We start from the raw sequence: 19,242 nt of genomic DNA on the forward strand, positions 1-19,242 counted from the left end.
CTTTCTATTAGGAGAGTTTGGAAGACATGGTGTTCCATAAAAGTTACGAATTGGCACGGACAAGCATGAAGGAATAGAGCATGCTGAAAGTGGGCTGGTTGCGACTTGGTCTGTGTATATTGACTTCGAGGACTGTCTGTGGTCTACTTTATCAGAATGTCCTCACCAAGCAGTGCAAGCATGCTATATTCGTTCATGTCCTATGAGGACAATTTGGAAGACAGGGTGTTCTGTAAAGATTATAAATTAGCACAGACACTGACTCTTTCTATGAAGTCAGTTTGGAAGACAGGGTGCTCCATCAAAGTTACGAATTGGCACGGACAAGCATGAACGAATAGAGCATGCTGAAAGTGGCCTGGTTGTGACTTGGTCTGTGTATATTGACTTCGAGGACTGTCTGTGGTCTAGCATTGTGCAATATGACCCAATTGTGACTTTGCCCATCTGATCAAAAATTGTCCTCGGTACAATATCACAGCTAAACGTTCTCAACACATTCCTTCTCAGTAGTACTATACTTTAATACTGCCTTTGTCTTGAAGAGAGATTTCATTGTTTATGTAAAAGTGGATAAGAAATACCCATGACCCAGATGTCCACTCCAGTTTATCTTTTTTATGGACACCTTGTTCTCAAAACTGTCCTCGTAAAACAGTTTGAAAGAATACTGCATGATCCGAATTGAATATGCTCTGGTTGTGACTCTGTCCGTGTCTGGCTCTTCTTCATGAATATTTGCTGCCTCCGAGTCAGTCTGTAGCCGACACTGATGCCTTTGATGGCAACAGGCAGGAAAATGAAATGCTGCCCCCCAGCCCGGTGATGTCAGTTGTCCTCGCCAATCACAATTCGGCACTGATTGGTTATTTTGCAGTACCAGGACTCCAGCCAGCTAGGGATTTGCATTTGCTCTAACGAGTACCAGCTGCAAGGTTTCATATCTTCTGAATAAGCTCGAGTCATAATTCATTATAGTATTGTGATCTTTATTGATATCTTCAACAGTACAGAGGATAAGACAGTGGGGCAGTGACCTCAGAAAGTCACCTTCAAGTTTGGTTACAGCATAACCATTACCATGATTACACGAAAAAATATAACAAGAATCCAACTATTCTTTGTACAAAGTCATTTCCAAGGACAAATACAGAGTACACATGTACTTAGTAACATCTTTATACAAAGTTTACCAAACAAGTTCACCAACCAACCTTTAGAACCCCTGGTATGAATAGTTTTCTTTTGCGGAACCATCGAATACAGAACAACCAAAATTGGTGCCAACAGATGGAGACGAAAAGTATGTGAGCAAACTTGCGATCAGAAGGTCGTGGATTCGAGGCCCAACCAGGGTCACTCCAGAAGGTCGTGGATTCTAGGCCCTGCCACTCTATACTCTCAACCTGGCCATAATTGGCCAAACACAGCACAGTATGTGTGCTCCGTGGCTTCTTCAAGAAAGTTTTTTTTTGTTTAGGCAGGGGAACAAATGTAAAGCAATTTGCGAATGTTGTACATTATAAACTGCTGTATAAGAACTTGCTTCTCTTTATATGAAAAGTGAGAAGACCCATTGGGCAGGAGATTTTCATGAGATAGTACAGCCAAGAGAGAAAACTGAACAGTGATTTGAGACCCGATTTTCTCACACATGACCATAATGCCACACACTGCAAGATAAAACAATTGACATAAAAGGGTTTAACACTAAACCAATCAGGAGAAATGCAAAGAGGCATCAAAATCACAAAATTAAGATAATCCTAACACACCAGATGCCACAGTTTTTACAAATCAAATAAATATGAACAAGTTCGCTCTACTGTGCCACAGCAGGACCATTTCATTGCCAAATTAATTGGTGTAGAATGTCTTTTGGCTGATCTTCTTGATAAAACACAACTCACAAATAGGAACTTTAACAACGTCCCGACGAGACAAGTTAAAATAAAACAGGCATAGTCTTTGAGGAGGTGGCACAGAAAGTTGACCGAGATTTGCCAAACACTGACCATGTCTCGCTTTGCCTCTCGGCTTCAAAGCCTGATGTTAGGTCCATGAACTTGTTGTAAGAATGGGCACCAGGTGTACAAGGACTACTTGACATCATCTGATTTACTTATAAACAACAAAACAGCATTACGCTAAAAATCCAATGTACAATTTATACATAAGAAACATGGTCACTATTTCATTTCACTGTAAGCTGGCTAGAAACTGATGCAGTCACAGGCTGAATGGAGAGGCCATATTGGTGATCACAACAGTGGTCCAGACTCGGGTAAAAATAACTCAGGAAGTATGTCACGACGGCAAAAATTATGTCAAACAAATTTGATGTCATGTCTGTTGCACATTGCAGAAATGACAGAGATCTATCTCACCCTTGATTGTTAACTTGCAAGTGCTGAACGCAAGTGCTGAACCCGTCTCACAGTGTTTTTTAGGATTTTATACCAATTTTTTACCGATTTTGGCATGCGAGCCTGCAACAGTTTCTGGCGAACTCGAATGAAAATGCTCTGCTTGAAATCATACCAGGTATCAACCTAACAACCTGACAACAACCTGACCATTACCAACTAAAAGTACCAAATAAAAACAGAGTCTGTCTACATTTCCAACCCGGTTATAAGTAATCATCAACGTCAAATTTGCTGCCATTTGTCGCCACAACCCACCCCACCCATTTCTTCATAAAAGGCATGTATCATCATGGCTACTGGAATCTAAATGCAAGAAATTACCATCAACACTTACTGTTGAGAATGTTTTTTCATTTCTGCAGCGCCTTTTTTTATTGGCAGACAAATTCAGACCACTAAATACACAGAATCAAGTAAACTGGGCACATACAGCCGTATAATAGTAATATTCCGAAAACTAAACTAAAGCTGTTTATACCCAAGTAGAATTGTGTTATACATAATCTCCTATATATACTGCTATGTAAAAACAATCCAGAGTTATACTTATATTCAGGATACGAGAACAAATTCATATTATGTCTATCGCAGGCAGCCTACCCATATCAAATTTCAAAAATGCAATTTTGTGTAGACTACTAGAATTGTAATTATTGTTGCTATTTGAAGAAACTCTCCGACATTGGAGTGGCCAATGAATGTTGTCTACATCCTAAAAGATGAATATCTGAGAACACATATATCTGGAACGCACATTTCTGTTGCCCGCCCTAAAAAAAGCACCCAGGAGCTTTCAAATTATTCTGCTCTTTAAAACTGACACAATGGGACAGAATTTCTTCAAAACTAAAACTAATGCATCTTTTTGTAACCTGAATACGCCAACTCCCAGACTTCCAATTTCAAAAGTCTATCTGAGCTCAACGAAAATTTATTCAAAATTTAATGAAATTTCAAGTGCTCGTATATTTTACTGATCATCTGAATGTGAAATATTTCTGTAATAAAAAGTATATTCTACTCTGTCTATTTACAACCTTCCATTTACATCATGTATTGTAAGTAAAATCTTTAGAACTAATCTCTTATTTAAAATCCTATTACAAAACTCACAAGAAGAAAACACCACAGAATCACTTAAGAACATGCAGAAATTACATTTGGGGTGAAATTGATCAAAAAGTGAAAACTATGAAATGTTTGCGAGAGTTGTATTTTTGTGGACGCACTGTCAAATGCCAACCTTAAATTTCGACAGCGAACGAGATATTCCGCCCACCGCCAGTTGAAAGTTAGAAACATTGACAACGTTCAGCTCCACAAACAAATCAAGGTTCATAAGAGGCACCAAATTTGTTAATTTTTGGAAAATTTTTCCAACAATGCAGGACCTGAGTGACCTCCTAAAAAGATGCTAGACAGTGGAGGTCATCTCTTCAATTTTTGTAACAAGCATAACTATTTCAACCTATGAGATCACTTACAATGCCTGGGCAAGTTCCAAAACTGAGTGGGTTTAAATAAACAAATGCAACGACTCCAGTCTATTCAGACGTTTCGTATAATTGGTACCAAATCTGAAACAGACTACGGATAGGAGCAGTGTTTGCTTTACATGTAGATGCCAAGTATGACAGCAAATAGATTCGCAAACAAACACTGGCCTGGTTTTAGAATTTCATTCGTTAAGGGTCTCTGTTTTTTCTATCTCTAAGCATTGTAAGCCAAAAAACACAGATTGTAAATACCCAAATAATTCCAATTTAAGTTGTAAACCAGCTCTGAAGTGAAACACTTAACAAGCAAACACTGGAACTAATTTTTGTCTCAAAGATAGTAGTGGAACCAGCCCATCACAACCACATCCTACAGTAATATCAAAATACAAACGCATGGAAAATTTTTTAAACTGGCGCAATGTGGTCACAAATCTTACCATGCTTCCACGATGAGATTCAACTTCACAGAAAAAACAGGTGAACTCAAGAACAGACACTAAAGAATCACAGTTCTCCCCGATCCTAATATAAACCGTATCTTGAAATCACCTATGTTATAATGGATTGGGTATATAATACAACTCCCAAAGTGGATTATGTAAAGTTAAGATAATGCTGTGCACTGATTATCTCTTTGAAAATCTGTCGACTTGCTTTTTGAAAGATTTTACAGCATTGAAATGCATGCTTTGTCACAATCATTTCTTAAAAATAATCAGCGCACACAAAAGCTCCTAATCACAGCTCAGTTGAGTCCATTGCTGCCATGTCGTTCATTCTGAAGCGTGACTAATTTACACTGTATCACGGGACTTTCACCGGGCCGCAGACGTTTAGCTGCCGACATCTCCGATTCGTCATCGCCACGGAGCAGACGCTTAGCCGTTGATTTCCTTTCACCGAGTTTGATCATGTTGTTTATTGCACGCAAATCCTGGAATGGAGAGCCACTTCAATGAATTTGCAAGTTAAGCAAGAGATACAGTCACAAGACAGATGGAGCCAACGTGAAATTTACGTAACTTCATCTTGTACGACATCAGCAAGAGCTGCAGTGTCACAGAGCTAACACCTTTGATTTTTCTTTACTACCAGGCCTTTCAATTACATGGAGACCTCTACACCCTGTATTTTTTTAGCCTATTTTGGGGACATGTTTTTTTTTCTTTTTAGCTTAATTTGGGGACATTTCGTCGTGCCAATTTGCCTGAACATCGACGTCCTTATTGACTGACATTGTCACATGCACCTGAAAACTCATAATTTTAGGATGAAAAGTATCAAATTAGGCCATTTAGGATGAGATTTGGTCATTTAAGGTGTCAAAAAACGCTTCAGGGGGTCAAATTACCCCTATAAAAAAAAAATTATTTATTTTTTTCTTCTATTTTGGGGACATTTTTTCAGGGCCTAATTTGGGGACATGCCAAATTTCCTACACCGTATAGCGAGTGAAGATGATGTAATCGAAAGGCCTGACTACATGAACACTCATTCAACCATGTCTTGTCACTGATATCAAATCTGAGCCGTACATACCTTAGCTGGGCTCCGATTAAAACAGTAAAGCATCTTACTGGTCGGTGTGAGGGGTGTGTGGATGTTTTTGATTGGCGAGATATATATGCTGTGGTTACTCGACACCTTCCTTGGCGACGTGGTCAGAGACCGCACCATCGGCAGGGGAGACAACATAGGGCATTCCTGAAATTAGAAGAAAGGTCAATAAGGATTTTAGCTCGAGAACACTATATGTGACCCACCACGACAAAATGAGTCGCATGTCGCCCAGAAGATGAGCCTAAAATGACACCAGGACATAAAAGAAGAAATTGATATGCTCCGATTTTACAAAAGGCAGACAATGGTGAAATGAACAACCAATCTGTCTCAACCTGTCAAGCTCAGAGCGACATGCGACCTGTTTTGTCATGGCGGGTCACATATGTGTCAAAAATACTATCAAAGCAAGTTCTTGTTTAGTGCAATATGATTCATAACATTCTCAAGAAATTTTATATTTGGGACTGATTAAATATGGTTACTTACCCCTTTATCTTGATTCTGAACCGAGAACTTCAGAGCAAAGCCTTTGATCTTCTTTACAAATACCTACAAAGAGAAAAATATTACAATCAAATCGGGGAGAAAAGCTCAAATAAAGTGCTTTCATGAAGTTTGTGGATAGGAAACTCTAATTGGCCGTGACATCAATGATAACAGAGATCTAAGTGATGACAGTCGTACTCTATCGTCGTATGTGTGACATCTCCAACACTCTGTGACATCACAACGTCCTTTTTCCATTTTTCCTTACAACTCAAGTACCTTTTGTTAGATTTGGTGAAGCAGCACTGTGATAGTGCGCTTCAGAATCAATTAGAAAGCTAACTTACTGTGTTGTAAAACTTGATGAGATCACCCCTATCCTCGTACTCAAAACTCATGCCCGTGCCGCTCAGTTTCGTAGGCGTGGGAGGCTGACTTCCCGAGTGTGGGAGTGGCAGTGTGCTGGTTGACCGAATCGTACTTAATCGATCAGCTCGCTCTGAAACATCAAACACGTTATTATTTTACAGGGTGAAAGGATGTGTCAAATGATACGTTATTTGCAAATAGTTGACAAAGTAATAAGCTTCTCGAACTCGATATTAATACTACTTACTCTTCTCTTTCTCTTCCTTGTCCTCACTGACGGGCGACGCCGAACCACTGGTGCTACCAGAGGTTCGCCTCTTTCGACTTGTTAACAGCACACTTCGATATACCTGTAATAAGAATTAAGTTAGAACCTCGTCAGATCGGCAGGAATAGGGAGAACATGTACTTGTAGCGGCTCAATCTGTTTACATTTGGAATCTTGTATCAAAGAATCAGTTCTTTCCATAACTAGCTCCAGAGTTCTTAAGAAGTCTGGAGAAAGTCACTTGGGTTAGCAAAGATTGCGATAGGAGAAGGAGAGCAACTGCAAGGTGAGAAGCACTTCTCTAAATTACTGACCCACAAGCCACCTGATAGCCAACATATTGTGAACATCTGAATGCAGAAGAAGAGAGGAATATTGACTCACATGGCTTTGAGCCTGAGGCTGCAGCCTATAGCACTTCATGATTTCCTGGAACGGCTTGTCATTCCCGGTGACCTTCGACATAACATATATGGCACACATAATCAGCTGGTCAATATTACGATCCATCATCATATCGATGTCATGGACGAGGCAGTGTTCGAAACATGTCCAAATTTTGCTGCGCAGTTCGCTGTTGATATCGAGATGTTCACAGAGATCACGTAATCGCACGCTAGCCAGATGATACACCTGCAAAAAAACCGGAGAAGATTACAGCAATTCATGAATAAATCTTGTCTTGGTTCCCATCTATTTGTGTTAATATATAGATGGGTACGGTACAGTCAACCAGTAAATCACCAAAGAGCCAACTTTCCTCAGGGAGGTCCAATAACCGCCTGAGGAAAATGTTGCTACAAGATTCTGAATTATGCAGAGATAGCTTCCGATCATTCGCCTCCGCCCATGACTGATGGTGACAGAGGCAATATGGTGCGCCTTGGTATACACCTTTGAGCAGACGATGTCATCACCATCATATCGTTCTGTTAAAAATAAACTTACCTTTCGGAAGAACAGAGCCAGCGAGCCTGTTTTCTTTGGTTTATTACTAACTGTGGATGCTTGGCTTTGTTGCCTGGCAAGCTGCTGAGGCTGAGGTGATGAGACTGGTGTTACTCTAATGCCACCACTAGGCGACTGAGGCAACAACTGTACTGGAATTAGAATCTGAAAAAGAAGTTACAAAATTTTCATATAGCTTGACACAAGGACCTCTCTATTGTTATAAAGGACACTATCTGGACTGAAAAGTGCTGTCCTAAATTGCAAGGCGTCTTGATTCAAGAGGGAAAATGCAAGATATTCTGTCTTTCTGAAAATTCCGTGATAGAATGAGAATGGCGACTTAAAAAATTGCAAATAACAAATTATAAACTTACTGATTTGCCATCCTTGGATGTTGTCTGTTGGAATGTCAATACATTCTGCGACCCGACGCGCGGGCTCGTTATGATGGTTGTGGAGGCACCAGATGACACCTGCGTCTCCAAGCCAGCTGTGGTCGTGGTGGCCGGGCCGAACAGACGCCGCTTGATCGTGCCTGGGGTTGGCGAGCTGAACCGGTCAGCGGCAGTAGGTGAGAGGGTGAGATCTGGAAAGATTTTATTCCTTTTTTTATTGAAAAATAGATGTAGCAATGCTTGCAAACAGAACAAGCAGCCTGTCCAGCATCGCAGGCCTGCCAATCAACTACACGCTGCATCAGGTGAAAGTTCATTGGCCCTTGCATCATCATACCATTTAACTGTGAACTGTTTACTCGAAGGTGGTACTATAAACATACGTATATCACTACGCCTTCCAGAATGGCAGCCCACTTGATCATGTTATGACATGGGAAGATTTTGCTGAATATGAGGAGTTCTGTCTGAAACAGTCAAGGGCTGTACAAGTTTAACCTACAGTAGGATTTTCAGCATGCCTTGGCAAAGGGACTCGGGCCACTGAATCTTGCTGGAGAACTTGAGGCACCTGGCATTTTATTCCTCAAACCACAAGTAGCATACCTTTTCTGACCAGCGTGGCCCTTCCCTCGCCAGCGACCCGCCTCAAAGCAGGGTGTAGTGGTGATGCCATGATCGTCTGCTGACCAGCAGCCTGACCGGCATCTTTGTCGATTTGATTATTTGGTGTGACATCTTCGCACGTTGGGACAGTGCCACCTTGTGACTGTATGGTGTCCCAGAGAGGAGATTCATACCGCCAAGCAAGGCCTTCAAGAATAGTTTCCTCGATCTAGAATAGAGGCAAAAATGTAAAGAGAAATTTAGACACCACTGTTCTCATCAAAATGTTTACCAATTGTAGTCACCTAATTAGTTGTACAACAATAAATTGCGGAGCAAATTAACATCTTACAACCAAGTGGTTAAGAAATATACCTTCAACTTGACTTACATGGTTTAGGTGTTTGACAACATCCCTTGAGAGACCATCTTCCGCCCGAATTATTAGTTCGATCACTTTATAGAAGTGAAACGAATTCAGTTCGAAGATTTCAACAATCCACGGGAACGACCTCTGGGAGTTGTACGAGAAAATGACAATCTCAAGACAACAAGCAAACAGTGACTTGTGGAACACGTCTTTATCCAATAGACTCTGGAAGGAGGAAGGAGACAAATTTACGTTTAACACCACACAACAAAATGTACAGTAGCACCTCCCTTAGCGGACACCTCTCTATTAAGGACACCCTCTCTATTAAGGACACTAGTTTTGGTCCCAAATTGGTCATTTCCATCCAATTTGACCTCTCTAATCAGGACACCTCTCTATAAAGGACAGTGCTTGTCAGTCCAGAGGGTGTCCTTAATAGAGAGGTTCTACTGTACCTGGCAATACTATTTGTGTTGCCTCAACATCCCAAATGCCTGGAAACAACAGTTGGTATAAGAGAGGCACCTGTACAACAGGCCTGATTAGCGTGCAATAGCCTTATGTGTAACAGACGTTCCTTAGGCAGCTTATAACAGCGTCAACACAGTATGTCACTTCCAATTCATTTTTCATATTCTTACCGAGAAATCTAACTTGTCTTTGTCCTTGGCTCTTTCCTTCTCCTTCACCATGATATTCTCGAGGATCTTATAGTAGAGACTCTCTCCAAGCTGCAGACGTTTCTTAGCAAAGTCGATGTGTGAACCGGGGTGACCCTCAGAAGGCTGGAAAGGAAACACCACAAACGTCACAAGCAAATCTTTAAGCAATTCCATATTGGCTCAAGACCTTAATCTTTGACAGAATCAACTAATGAGAAGTCTGGACTCAAAGTTCATGTGATCCCAAAGAGACAATTCACGATACCAGAGCCAGGCATCCTATGTTCAATAACCCTCCGACGCAACTGAGAGGATTTGAGTTTATTTGCATTGACACCTGCAAATCATAATTGGTTTGGCTACAAACTAAATGCAGGATGATATGCGCACAGAAATCAAAACATTCTTACCTGTTCAAATGCATTGCAGAACATTTCTCCCATTTCCTTGACTCTCTCGACAATCCCCTCCATCGGATTGACAGCACATGCACTGAAATAAATAACACACGGTTCATCGCATGTCTTCCATTTGAAGCAAAAGATGAACGCATTTGTAAACCAGCGTTTTGGCACCTTCTCTAACTAGCCTGGTCAACTATGTTCTCCTACAGAAACATTCTTGAGACGAGAGATACATGTAAGAAAGAACCTTAGGGAAGAGACTGTTGAAACAGGCATCCGCTTACGAACAAACATGCAATTCTCAACTGCCGTCTTTACCAACAACAGACTTACTTTTCAAATATTTCGATCAAGGTGTCACTGGGAGATGTTTTGCGACCCGACAAGAGAGTCTGCAATCGACTGACACTCTGCGTCGCCGTGGATACGGGTGTGATGCTCAGATCTTTTTCCTTGAGGTAGCGCCTTCCTGTGAGTGGTGTGGATGGTGCTAGGGTCTTGGTCTGGAAAATTTGAAAAAATTCAAAGGTTTTATATTTTTTGGCAATTAACTGCTACCAGATAAACCACACAGTGATACTTAATTTTGTCAAAGAAATATGAAACTCGCCACAGATTACTTTGGAATATTGGACACAAGAACCAAAGAACTTTGAGCCCAAGAGAAAGTTCCATGCCTAAATGAACCAATACACACCTGGTCCAGATACTGCTGCATGTTTTGTTCTGTGTTCTGCCCCTCGAGGGCAGTACTGGGAGATTTAGCTGGAGTACCAATCTCTGTGCTGGCATCTTCGCCCAGGAATATCCTCTCATCGAAGTCCCCCACGCTCAGGACGTATTCCTCATACTCACTATTGATGGCTTTGCTAAAATGAAATCATGTTTGTTTTCAAAAAACAAGCTAAACATGTTTTCTCTCCTTGGACTGAGGCACTGGCTACAGGTAATAGGATGATCAGTTTTCAATGTACAATCATTCGAAGGATGAGTCATTAGTAAACAAAGTGACTTGCCAAAGGTCACAAATGATGTTCCGCTGTCAGATATTGACCACTGCGATCTTATATTGATCTTAACTTCTCAGTTTTTGACACGAGGCTTACCTGCTGGCCTCAAAGTTCCCAACTTCCAGTACACCACTCAGGGTTTCTGCCTTTCCCTTTAGTATCTGAAAACAAGTCAGAATGTTTAGGAATACACAAACACAACACAAAATGCACAAATAAAGACGTGTTCAAAAACATTTTGTTTGAGATGCTAAAAGTTTTGAGCTTTTCCCAATTCAAATTGCAAGTTTACCAAATCTGCTAACAGGAAAAGATACACACTGCTTAAGAGTTTCCAAGAAACAGATCCTGCAAAAATATTTCACAAAGATCAGCAGCTTTTTGATGGTGGCATATTTGGTACACAATAGGCAGACCCTCGCAACACTCTCAGTTAGTCTCTTCAATTCTGGGAACAGGGTAACTGGTTAGGTTACATTGCAAACTTGCTACCTGGGCACTTCCAAGAACAACCACTTGGCAAGTAAGGTAATGTGATACAATTATAGCCAAGGTACAATCATACCCTGCACAGTGTAGAACTCACTGGGAGTACACAATTGATAATGCACACAAAGGCTATTGGCAATTCCTAGAAAATGCCATCCGCCCATTTTTCACCCTCATGCTGACGGTCCCTGGATCCAGGAACACTGACATGTCTGAATGGCAGGACAATTTAGATCGGCAAAGCCAGGAAATGATTGACATTTTTCAGACACAATCACTTGATTTCAGGAAGCGTCTGCTCCTGCCCTGGACTGACCTAAATTCACTCGCACTCAAAGTGCATTCTTCCAGACAATAATTTGACTGGGACCTGATAATACAGTAACACAGCCTCAGGGCCAAGTTTTATTCAAACATATTACAATGAAAGAAACTGTTGTGCTGGTGTGGCTGGAAGTTTTTCATATGTAAAATGTGATGACAAATTACACTGAAGCTTCACTGCAAAGAATGGAAAGTTGACCACTTTGGCATACCACGCAATTTTCAGATGCATCAAGGATGAGAATGGTGTATCTTGATAAGCACTCAAAATAACAATTCTGCCCAAAATTTGAGCAAACAGCTCTGCTGCAATAGAGTGCAACATTAAACTTCTCATTAGTTGTAAATCAAGAGGAAAATAACAAGAACTCTACCTTTCGTTCAAATAATTTCTTGACGTACGGCTTCCACCAGTGCTCTTTGATTTGTTTCGCCTCAAGAACGAGTCCCTCATGGCGGTCACACATCAGGTCGATGTTACACGGAGGTTCCAAGATTGGTTTGTTCTCCTTGTTGAAGAAGCCTTCCGGGATACCTGGAAATAATGCCAGAGAGGGTATAAAACACCAGGCAAAAGGCCATTTTTACTTAGATTACAATGATTGGTCGTCTGAATTTCAGGCTTTTCCACCAAAAAAAAAAAAATCATTTTTATCATCCAACTCTAGAGTACAATGACTGGTCGTCTGAATTTCAGGCTTTTCCACCAAAAAAATAAATCATTTTTATCATCCAACCCTAGATTACATATGACTGGTCGTCTGAATTTCTGGCTTTTCCAAAAAATAAAAATCATTTTTATCATCCAACCCTAGATTACAATGACTGGTCGTCTGAATTTCAGGCTTTTCTACCAAAAAAATAAATCATTTTTATCATTCAACCCTAGATTACAATGACTGGTCGTCTGAATTTCTGGCTTTTCCACCAAAAAAATAAATCATTTTTATCATCCAACCCTGTAATGTACATGAAATATTCTTTTTTTTAAAATCAATAGGAGCCCAGACAAATAAACATTTTATACAAAAACATTTTATATAAAAACATTTCAATTGAAAGTTGAAAACGCACAGTCTCAATTGCAGTATTGAATTTGAATAAAAAATTATCAGATTAGAAATAGAATGAAATTTTTTCCGTCACAAAGCATTGAATTTCGAGAGAGACAAACAGGATAAAATAGATTTCATTTTTTGCAACATATTGAAATTGAATAGCAAATGAAAGTAACATGATAACAGCAAGGAAAACAAAACACGCCAGACTTAACCCTCGGGGCTGAAGAGCATGTTTTATAGAAAAACAAACAGTTCCCGACTCAAAAGGGAACTGATTAAATGAACTTGTCATACTTTCTACTGTGCATGGGAAAGGTTTAGGTGTTTATGTAGATAGCAACTAAAAATAAACTCCTCCAGACTTTGGAAAAAGTGAAAATTTGGCGGCTTGTGAAATGGGAGAGACCTGCTATCTGGGACTTTGTGTATAAACTTCATGTTGCCTACCAAGCAGCTGCCTATAAAGTCCCTTTAACAAAAAGTTTCTCATCTTACCTGGGTACGATCGATTGATGATATCCTTGCGATTGGTTAAGATGGCGTTGGAATAGAACCAGTCGATGCAGCAGAGAAGCAGATGATAGGAATTGACCAAATCGTCGCTGATCGCCGGAAAGTTACCTGGGAGTAAAAAATGCACACACATGTAGGGAACATAACAATCAGCGTTGAACTTAATAGTAGCAGCATCGCAAATCAAGCAGGCCTGTAGGAACAGTATTGCCAGAGGTCGACATAGCTTTAGGTCAAGTCGCCAACCAAGCAACCTGCATTGTAGAGCCAGCTGTCCCTTACACTTCAGCAAAACCAGATATACATTTCTTTCAAATTCAAAACTTTTTCGAGAAATACAGGTGCATGCAATGCCTGATATTTTTCAGTTCAAGAGATGGTTAATGGATGCCAAGGCCCGGACAACCCACATTATCTCACCCAATCAGGCACCACGATGAGGTCAGATTGTACAAGCATACCAAAGAACATGTACCGATAACTGTAGAGTGCTTGCCTGGCCCCAGGAAACCTAACCAAACCCCCTGATCTGCTTTCACGGACCACAATACCAGGCACCATGAACCAGAAATAAAATTCGACGAAAAAGGTGATGCAGGTATTAATTTTCTCTACAAGCAAAGGCTATATGAGACTTTAGTTTAAAATGCAAAGGTGAATCCAAGCTGAAACGCATGAAGAACTTTGGCAAAATTGCAAACAGATTTTTGAGACGAGACCAATCCAATGTCAGCAAGCTTGGAAATCGAACTTGTCCCACCATATTCCGAGTCTGACTGCACAGTAAATATGGATACAGGAAAGTAAACAGATGATTTATTGAACAATCTCTTTCTGACCTTGGGTATCATTTTCAAATCAAATAATTACGTGTACATACACAAGGGATAAGGTGAGCTCACTTATGAATTTCTGACGAACGCCAACATTTAAGGGTGAGCAGACAGTAAGTGCCTCCATCATCATCGCTTCAAGACCATGCAGCAAATTACATTTTTAAGAACCAGAGCACAAAATGTCTTCCTTATATCTGGGCAACATCCAAATCAATTACCTGCAATCCATCGACAAATCAAAGAGATGACTGTATTAACTGGCTCTAGATGAAGAGCTCGAGTGCTATCGGACAACCAGCCTTACCAGGCAAGCACCAACAACCAGGCAGGCCTGGACACGCACTTGTCAAGTGTTGTTGCGGCACAGGTTGAGGTTCCCGGCAAGCAACAATGCCTTCCCCGCACTTATGATCATTTGAGTCGATTGGATTGGCCATACTCTTACAGTTAGTGACCTACATGTAGATGTAATTTTGGCCACTTATTTCTTGTTTCTGAGAAAAACATTATCACACTTTGTATCTCGAATGGCTGAGCAATTCAGTTGGGGACATATAACACTCACACACCAATTACCAGGTGTAACTGGACGTACAACTGATGTATTTTGATCAAGTTCAGTCTTTTTCTGTATACAAATACCAATCCAACACCTTTTATTTTATACTGACAGATAAATGATTTGGGGTCATCTTCTAACAAAACCACATAGGCATGTTATTTTGGTAGCAGAAACGAAGTATGACACCTGGACTCAGACATGTCCCACAGAGATTTGAATGTTTGTTTATTTATATTTATAATCATTCAAGAGTACACGAAATTTCCCTAAGTTTGCAGTGCATTTCATTTTCACTGCAGATGAGGATGAGCTGCTATAAACTCAATCCTCCAGATAAGAGTACATTCCAAACTCATCATAGTACCAAGGTTAAATGAACCCAGTTACCATGGAATCTGCACCCCAAAAACTGGGCTATTTTCGTGCCAGACACTTTAAACAAGAGGGTGCAAAAATATCACTGTCTACCCGGATGCATTGTCTATTGTCATGTTGCCAAGGGAGGAGACAAAATTTAAAAGCGCCAATTTTGAATCCGGTTAGGCACAAAGGGCCAGAGCAAAAATAGCGCATAGGACAGTTTTAGCTGTATTTAGAAAATAGACCAACGATCAACAGATACACGAGGTGTGACGCAACTTTTCAGGGGAACATTGTTGTTTCTCTTTGTGTAATTGGGCTATACAGGGTACAATTCGTTGGTTGTCATCAGGTGAGATAACAAATAGAGCTCTGCACTCTGGTTAAAAATAACTTAGAAATTTTGTTTTAAAGACCAAGATGATCTCAAAACTCAGGCAAAACTGAGTTCGTCATCAGAAGGCCAGACCAGGAACAAGGACAAATGTACGGTTTTACACAACTTCTCTTTTCAGGACTGCCTTGGGACAGACAAGTGTTGTCCCTAGAGTAGACAAGTCTTGTGCCCAACAGAGAGGTGTCTTTGACAGCATAGTCAAATTGTGCCACCCATTTCAGCCCTAAGGAACAGTTAACTGTCCTTTAAAATCAGGTACCATGTAGGCTGCCACAAGAGCTGACAGGCATCTCGTATTTCAGAAAATTGAAACTCTTTCAATTGGAAATAACTTTAGAAAACTTGATATTCTGTGCTTGCCAGGACAATATTCTTTTACATAATTTAAAAAACATGTTATGGTCTTACCTTTTACTTGGACAAACATAGTCCAACAGAATGTGAAAACATCTGATACGACACACGGCAGTCTCCTGAAAAATTGCCACAGGATGCTTATTAGAGACAGGTAAGTTAACATTTAAAATCAGTTGATCACTCAGCGATGCACAGACATTTAAAACTAACCTGGAAGTGCTGATTGGCGGTAACAAACAAAAGCCAAATTAATATGGCTAAAAGTATCCTATTAAACACTTGTCTTACAAGACACTTTCATCAATCTCAATGTCTTCTAGGACCCTTTGTGTTCATTAAGGGCCGGGTTTTTTAAATTTCAGCCAGTCAAGAGCAGGGACACAGATACAGGTTCGATTCCCAGTCTCCAGATTTAATCTGTCAATTGGCAATCTCACACATGTCATTGTCACAGTTTTGTAATGAAAAAAATGCTTCATAATCAGAGTCAGACATGTCAGAAAGACAACCACTTCCTGATTTTGCAAAGCCTACACTTAAGACTTTAGTTTACAAGTTTGTCCAACTGATCTATCTTTACCTTTGTTTTCTACTTCTGGCCTGTTTTGGGGGGTCATCTGCTGGATCTTTGAACATGTCAATGAAAATTGGTTCAAACTTCTTGAAGATGACTGTTGATACTGCAAAGTTCCTTTCAAGGCGGTCCACCTTATCTCGGAAGGTTTGGGGCAGGTTGGCCATGTCGGACCACTTCTTCATTTTACTGAAGAACTGGATCAAACTGAAACAAAGAATGAATTGAAACTTGTAGTTTGAGTTTTGTCATACCCTAAAATTATTAGTAAAATGATTGAGGTCTTTTTCGTCCAACGAATACTGAGAAGTGAATCAAATTCAACTGAAAATGATGACTTTGTGGGTAAGGGTGACCCCCGGTGAAGGCAAGCCATAGTTTGCCGAGAACTGTGAATCCCACTGACCAAGGCATTCATGGTAGGTCTTTAAAACATTCTGAACGGTTACTAAATTCTTGAAACTCGAGTATGAATGAAAACTGAGAGCCAACATTTTTAAAGATGTGTACACTGTAGTGTTAGTGGTGTTTGTGTGACTGTGAAGACCAGATGCAACTCCTGACTCCCTGGTTCTAAAAAGCACTAGTAGTATCACCATGAGCATGAGGCCCCACTGAAACGAGCAGAAGCCACGCGCAAGATGCAGTACAGTATTTTGCGCCTCGTGGTATCAAAACAACGCCACTGCCTAAGTCTACCAGGGTAGCACGGTGGTGTAGTGGTCAGAAAGCAGGAGTTCTGACCGAAAGGTTGTGGGTTCGAATCCCTTCCAAGGCAATGCTGAACTTTCTACCACCTGGCTGCGCGCTGGCGTTAAAACGTGTTAATGGAGTGGTGTTGATCAATACGACAGTGGGATGATCAATAAAATCCAGTTGCAAAATACCCACCTCAGTTTGGCTGACCTCAGCAATCGTGTAAGGGAAACACAGTTGCCTTCTATCACCCCTGCTCCACTCACAGTGGGATTGACCGTTTTTCTGCAAGCCACATAAAGAGCGCATGCCAGCCAGTGAATACCGTCGCCCTAGAAAATAAAAATACGATACGCTGTTAGCTATGAGCATAATCTTTCATTTGACACCATGCACGAATTTATTGCAGACTTATTTCAACCAGATCGGCGACGTTTACAAAATCGAAAACCGGCGATTTGCAAAAAATGGCAGCCATGAAAAACAGATAACGCGAAATTTTCGGAAAGCCTACCTCCAAAGTGTAGTTCGTACTGATTCTCTCGAACGCCTGCCAAGCCTCATCCTTGGCAGACTTGTCCATGTTCAAGTCAAGGCATAATTCTTCAAATCTTTGTTCAATATTTTCATCCCCATCGTCGGAAAGGCCCATTTTTAGAGCCCTGTTCTGCTCCTGTTGTCGAGCTCTCGCGTCCGAATAACAATAGATTTTTCAGTAGATGGCGCTGCGGAGATTTTGCGTGGAGAGATGGCGGGAAACCTGACCACTGATTACGCGGAATAAGACAATTAGGAACTCCCCTCATTTCCTAAAAGATGCATTTGTTTATCTGAAAATGCGTATCGTAGATTTTAAAAGTTTATCAATAACTCAGATATGTTAAATAATGACTATAAAACTTAATAAGGGGCAATTTAACTGGAAACTATGTTGACCCAGTTTCGGGTGCCCCTTGCGGATGGATAGCAAGTGACGTCATTTAAATCCCCAATTAGGTCACTGGAGCAAATGTCATGGGCGATTGGTCTGGATACTTTCAAAGTTAAAGGGACAATATAGGCAGCAGCTAGGCAGGCAAGATAAAGTTACACAAAGTCACCAATGGGGGTCTCTCGCCTCTCACAGAATGTCGAAATGATTGACGCTTGTACGAGGAGTATATTTAGTGCTAAATCTGACACGACGTGGGCAGGGTGGCCCAAACTAGCCCCTAGATGCTCCTGCCAATAGTCCCCCTTTAAAATCCAAACAATTCTATAGCTTTGCAGTCGCTCTATCAAATGAAACATCACACTGGAAGAATTTCAAGCTAATTGACGAGAATCATATCTCTAAGACTTCATAATAAAATTATGTTGGACTGCTCGATCACGTTCCTTGGCAAGTTGTCTGCCAGTTGTCCAGATTCCAAGAAATAAGGTTTAAGTCAATGTAACATCTTTTTTGGTCTATACGGTTTACTACATAGGGCTTAGTCTACAGACTGGACTCACAAAGCCAATGCAGAAGCCACACTCAGTGGATCATCGTATCCTTAAACACATGACGGTCATTATTACAACTTACATGTACTTTTTTTAAATTCTGTCTTACTATAAGTTAGCAAAACGTGGAGAACCTTGAAGCCATCAACGCGCGAACTCCAGATTTAGCCCATCCTAAACCCCACATCCTCCGACCCTGCACTCGGAATGGGGGCAATGCGGAGGAAATGTTAGAAATGTTCCAGGTGTTTGTTACACTCCGGCGCAGTGGACCGGCTTCGCGCTGTCGCCCGGAGGACGATCAGGATGACGAAATGGGCAGCATAGGAGTCTAGGCCGGAAATGTCTTGTTTCCACAGGACTGTGTCTCTATTTTTGACTTATGGAGAAGAACTGGGCGGGCTCGGAGAGAACGAGCGCAATTCGTAGCAAACACAGTCAATTTTTTGAATGGGCAAGGCTTAGGTCTGTCTTGAAAGACATTGTCACAACCAACTATTCGTCCCGCTGTAAAAGGAATGGACGTCCTAGGAATGCAGGGCCCAATGCAATAGCTGTGTATTGTCAATGAAT

At 40.9% G+C, this 19,242-nt stretch overlaps 1 protein-coding gene across 1 annotated transcript; it reads right to left on the reverse strand.

Annotated features, from left to right (window-relative positions):
- Nucleotides 1-980: 980 nt before the first annotated feature.
- Nucleotides 981-17,868, reverse strand: LOC135495435 (retinoblastoma-like protein 1). The gene is made up of 21 exons (XM_064784062.1): nucleotides 17,699-17,868; nucleotides 17,380-17,516; nucleotides 16,495-16,695; nucleotides 15,966-16,030; nucleotides 13,385-13,510; nucleotides 12,203-12,363; nucleotides 11,112-11,176; nucleotides 10,703-10,874; nucleotides 10,339-10,508; nucleotides 10,012-10,093; nucleotides 9,581-9,724; nucleotides 8,958-9,161; nucleotides 8,567-8,795; nucleotides 7,940-8,151; nucleotides 7,563-7,727; nucleotides 6,999-7,247; nucleotides 6,594-6,696; nucleotides 6,325-6,476; nucleotides 5,978-6,040; nucleotides 5,468-5,632; nucleotides 981-4,862 (listed from the first exon to the last, which is right to left on the reverse strand). Exons 1-21 carry the CDS (start codon nucleotides 17,834-17,836, stop codon nucleotides 4,674-4,676), a joined length of 3,192 nt encoding a protein of 1,063 aa, XP_064640132.1. The 5' UTR covers nucleotides 17,837-17,868; the 3' UTR covers nucleotides 981-4,673.
- Between the last annotated feature and the right edge of the window lie 1,374 nt (nucleotides 17,869-19,242).

This window comes from Lineus longissimus, chromosome 11 (genome assembly GCF_910592395.1).
Source record: "Lineus longissimus chromosome 11, tnLinLong1.2, whole genome shotgun sequence".
NCBI classification, from domain to species: Eukaryota; Metazoa; Nemertea; class Pilidiophora; order Heteronemertea; family Lineidae; genus Lineus; species Lineus longissimus.

Excerpts from the sequence above, each read along its gene's own strand:
- LOC135495435 (XM_064784062.1), bottom strand. The coding sequence starts at position 17,836 with ATGGGCCTTTCCGACGATGGGGATGAAAATATTGAACAAAGATTTGAA. Across the intron at positions 12,364-13,384 it reads CATCAATCGATCGTACCCAG|GTATCCCGGAAGGCTTCTTC; the intron begins GTAAGATGAGAA and ends CATTATTTCCAG. Across the intron at positions 6,041-6,324 it reads TCATCAAGTTTTACAACACA|GTATTTGTAAAGAAGATCAA; the intron begins GTAAGTTAGCTT and ends TTCTCTTTGTAG.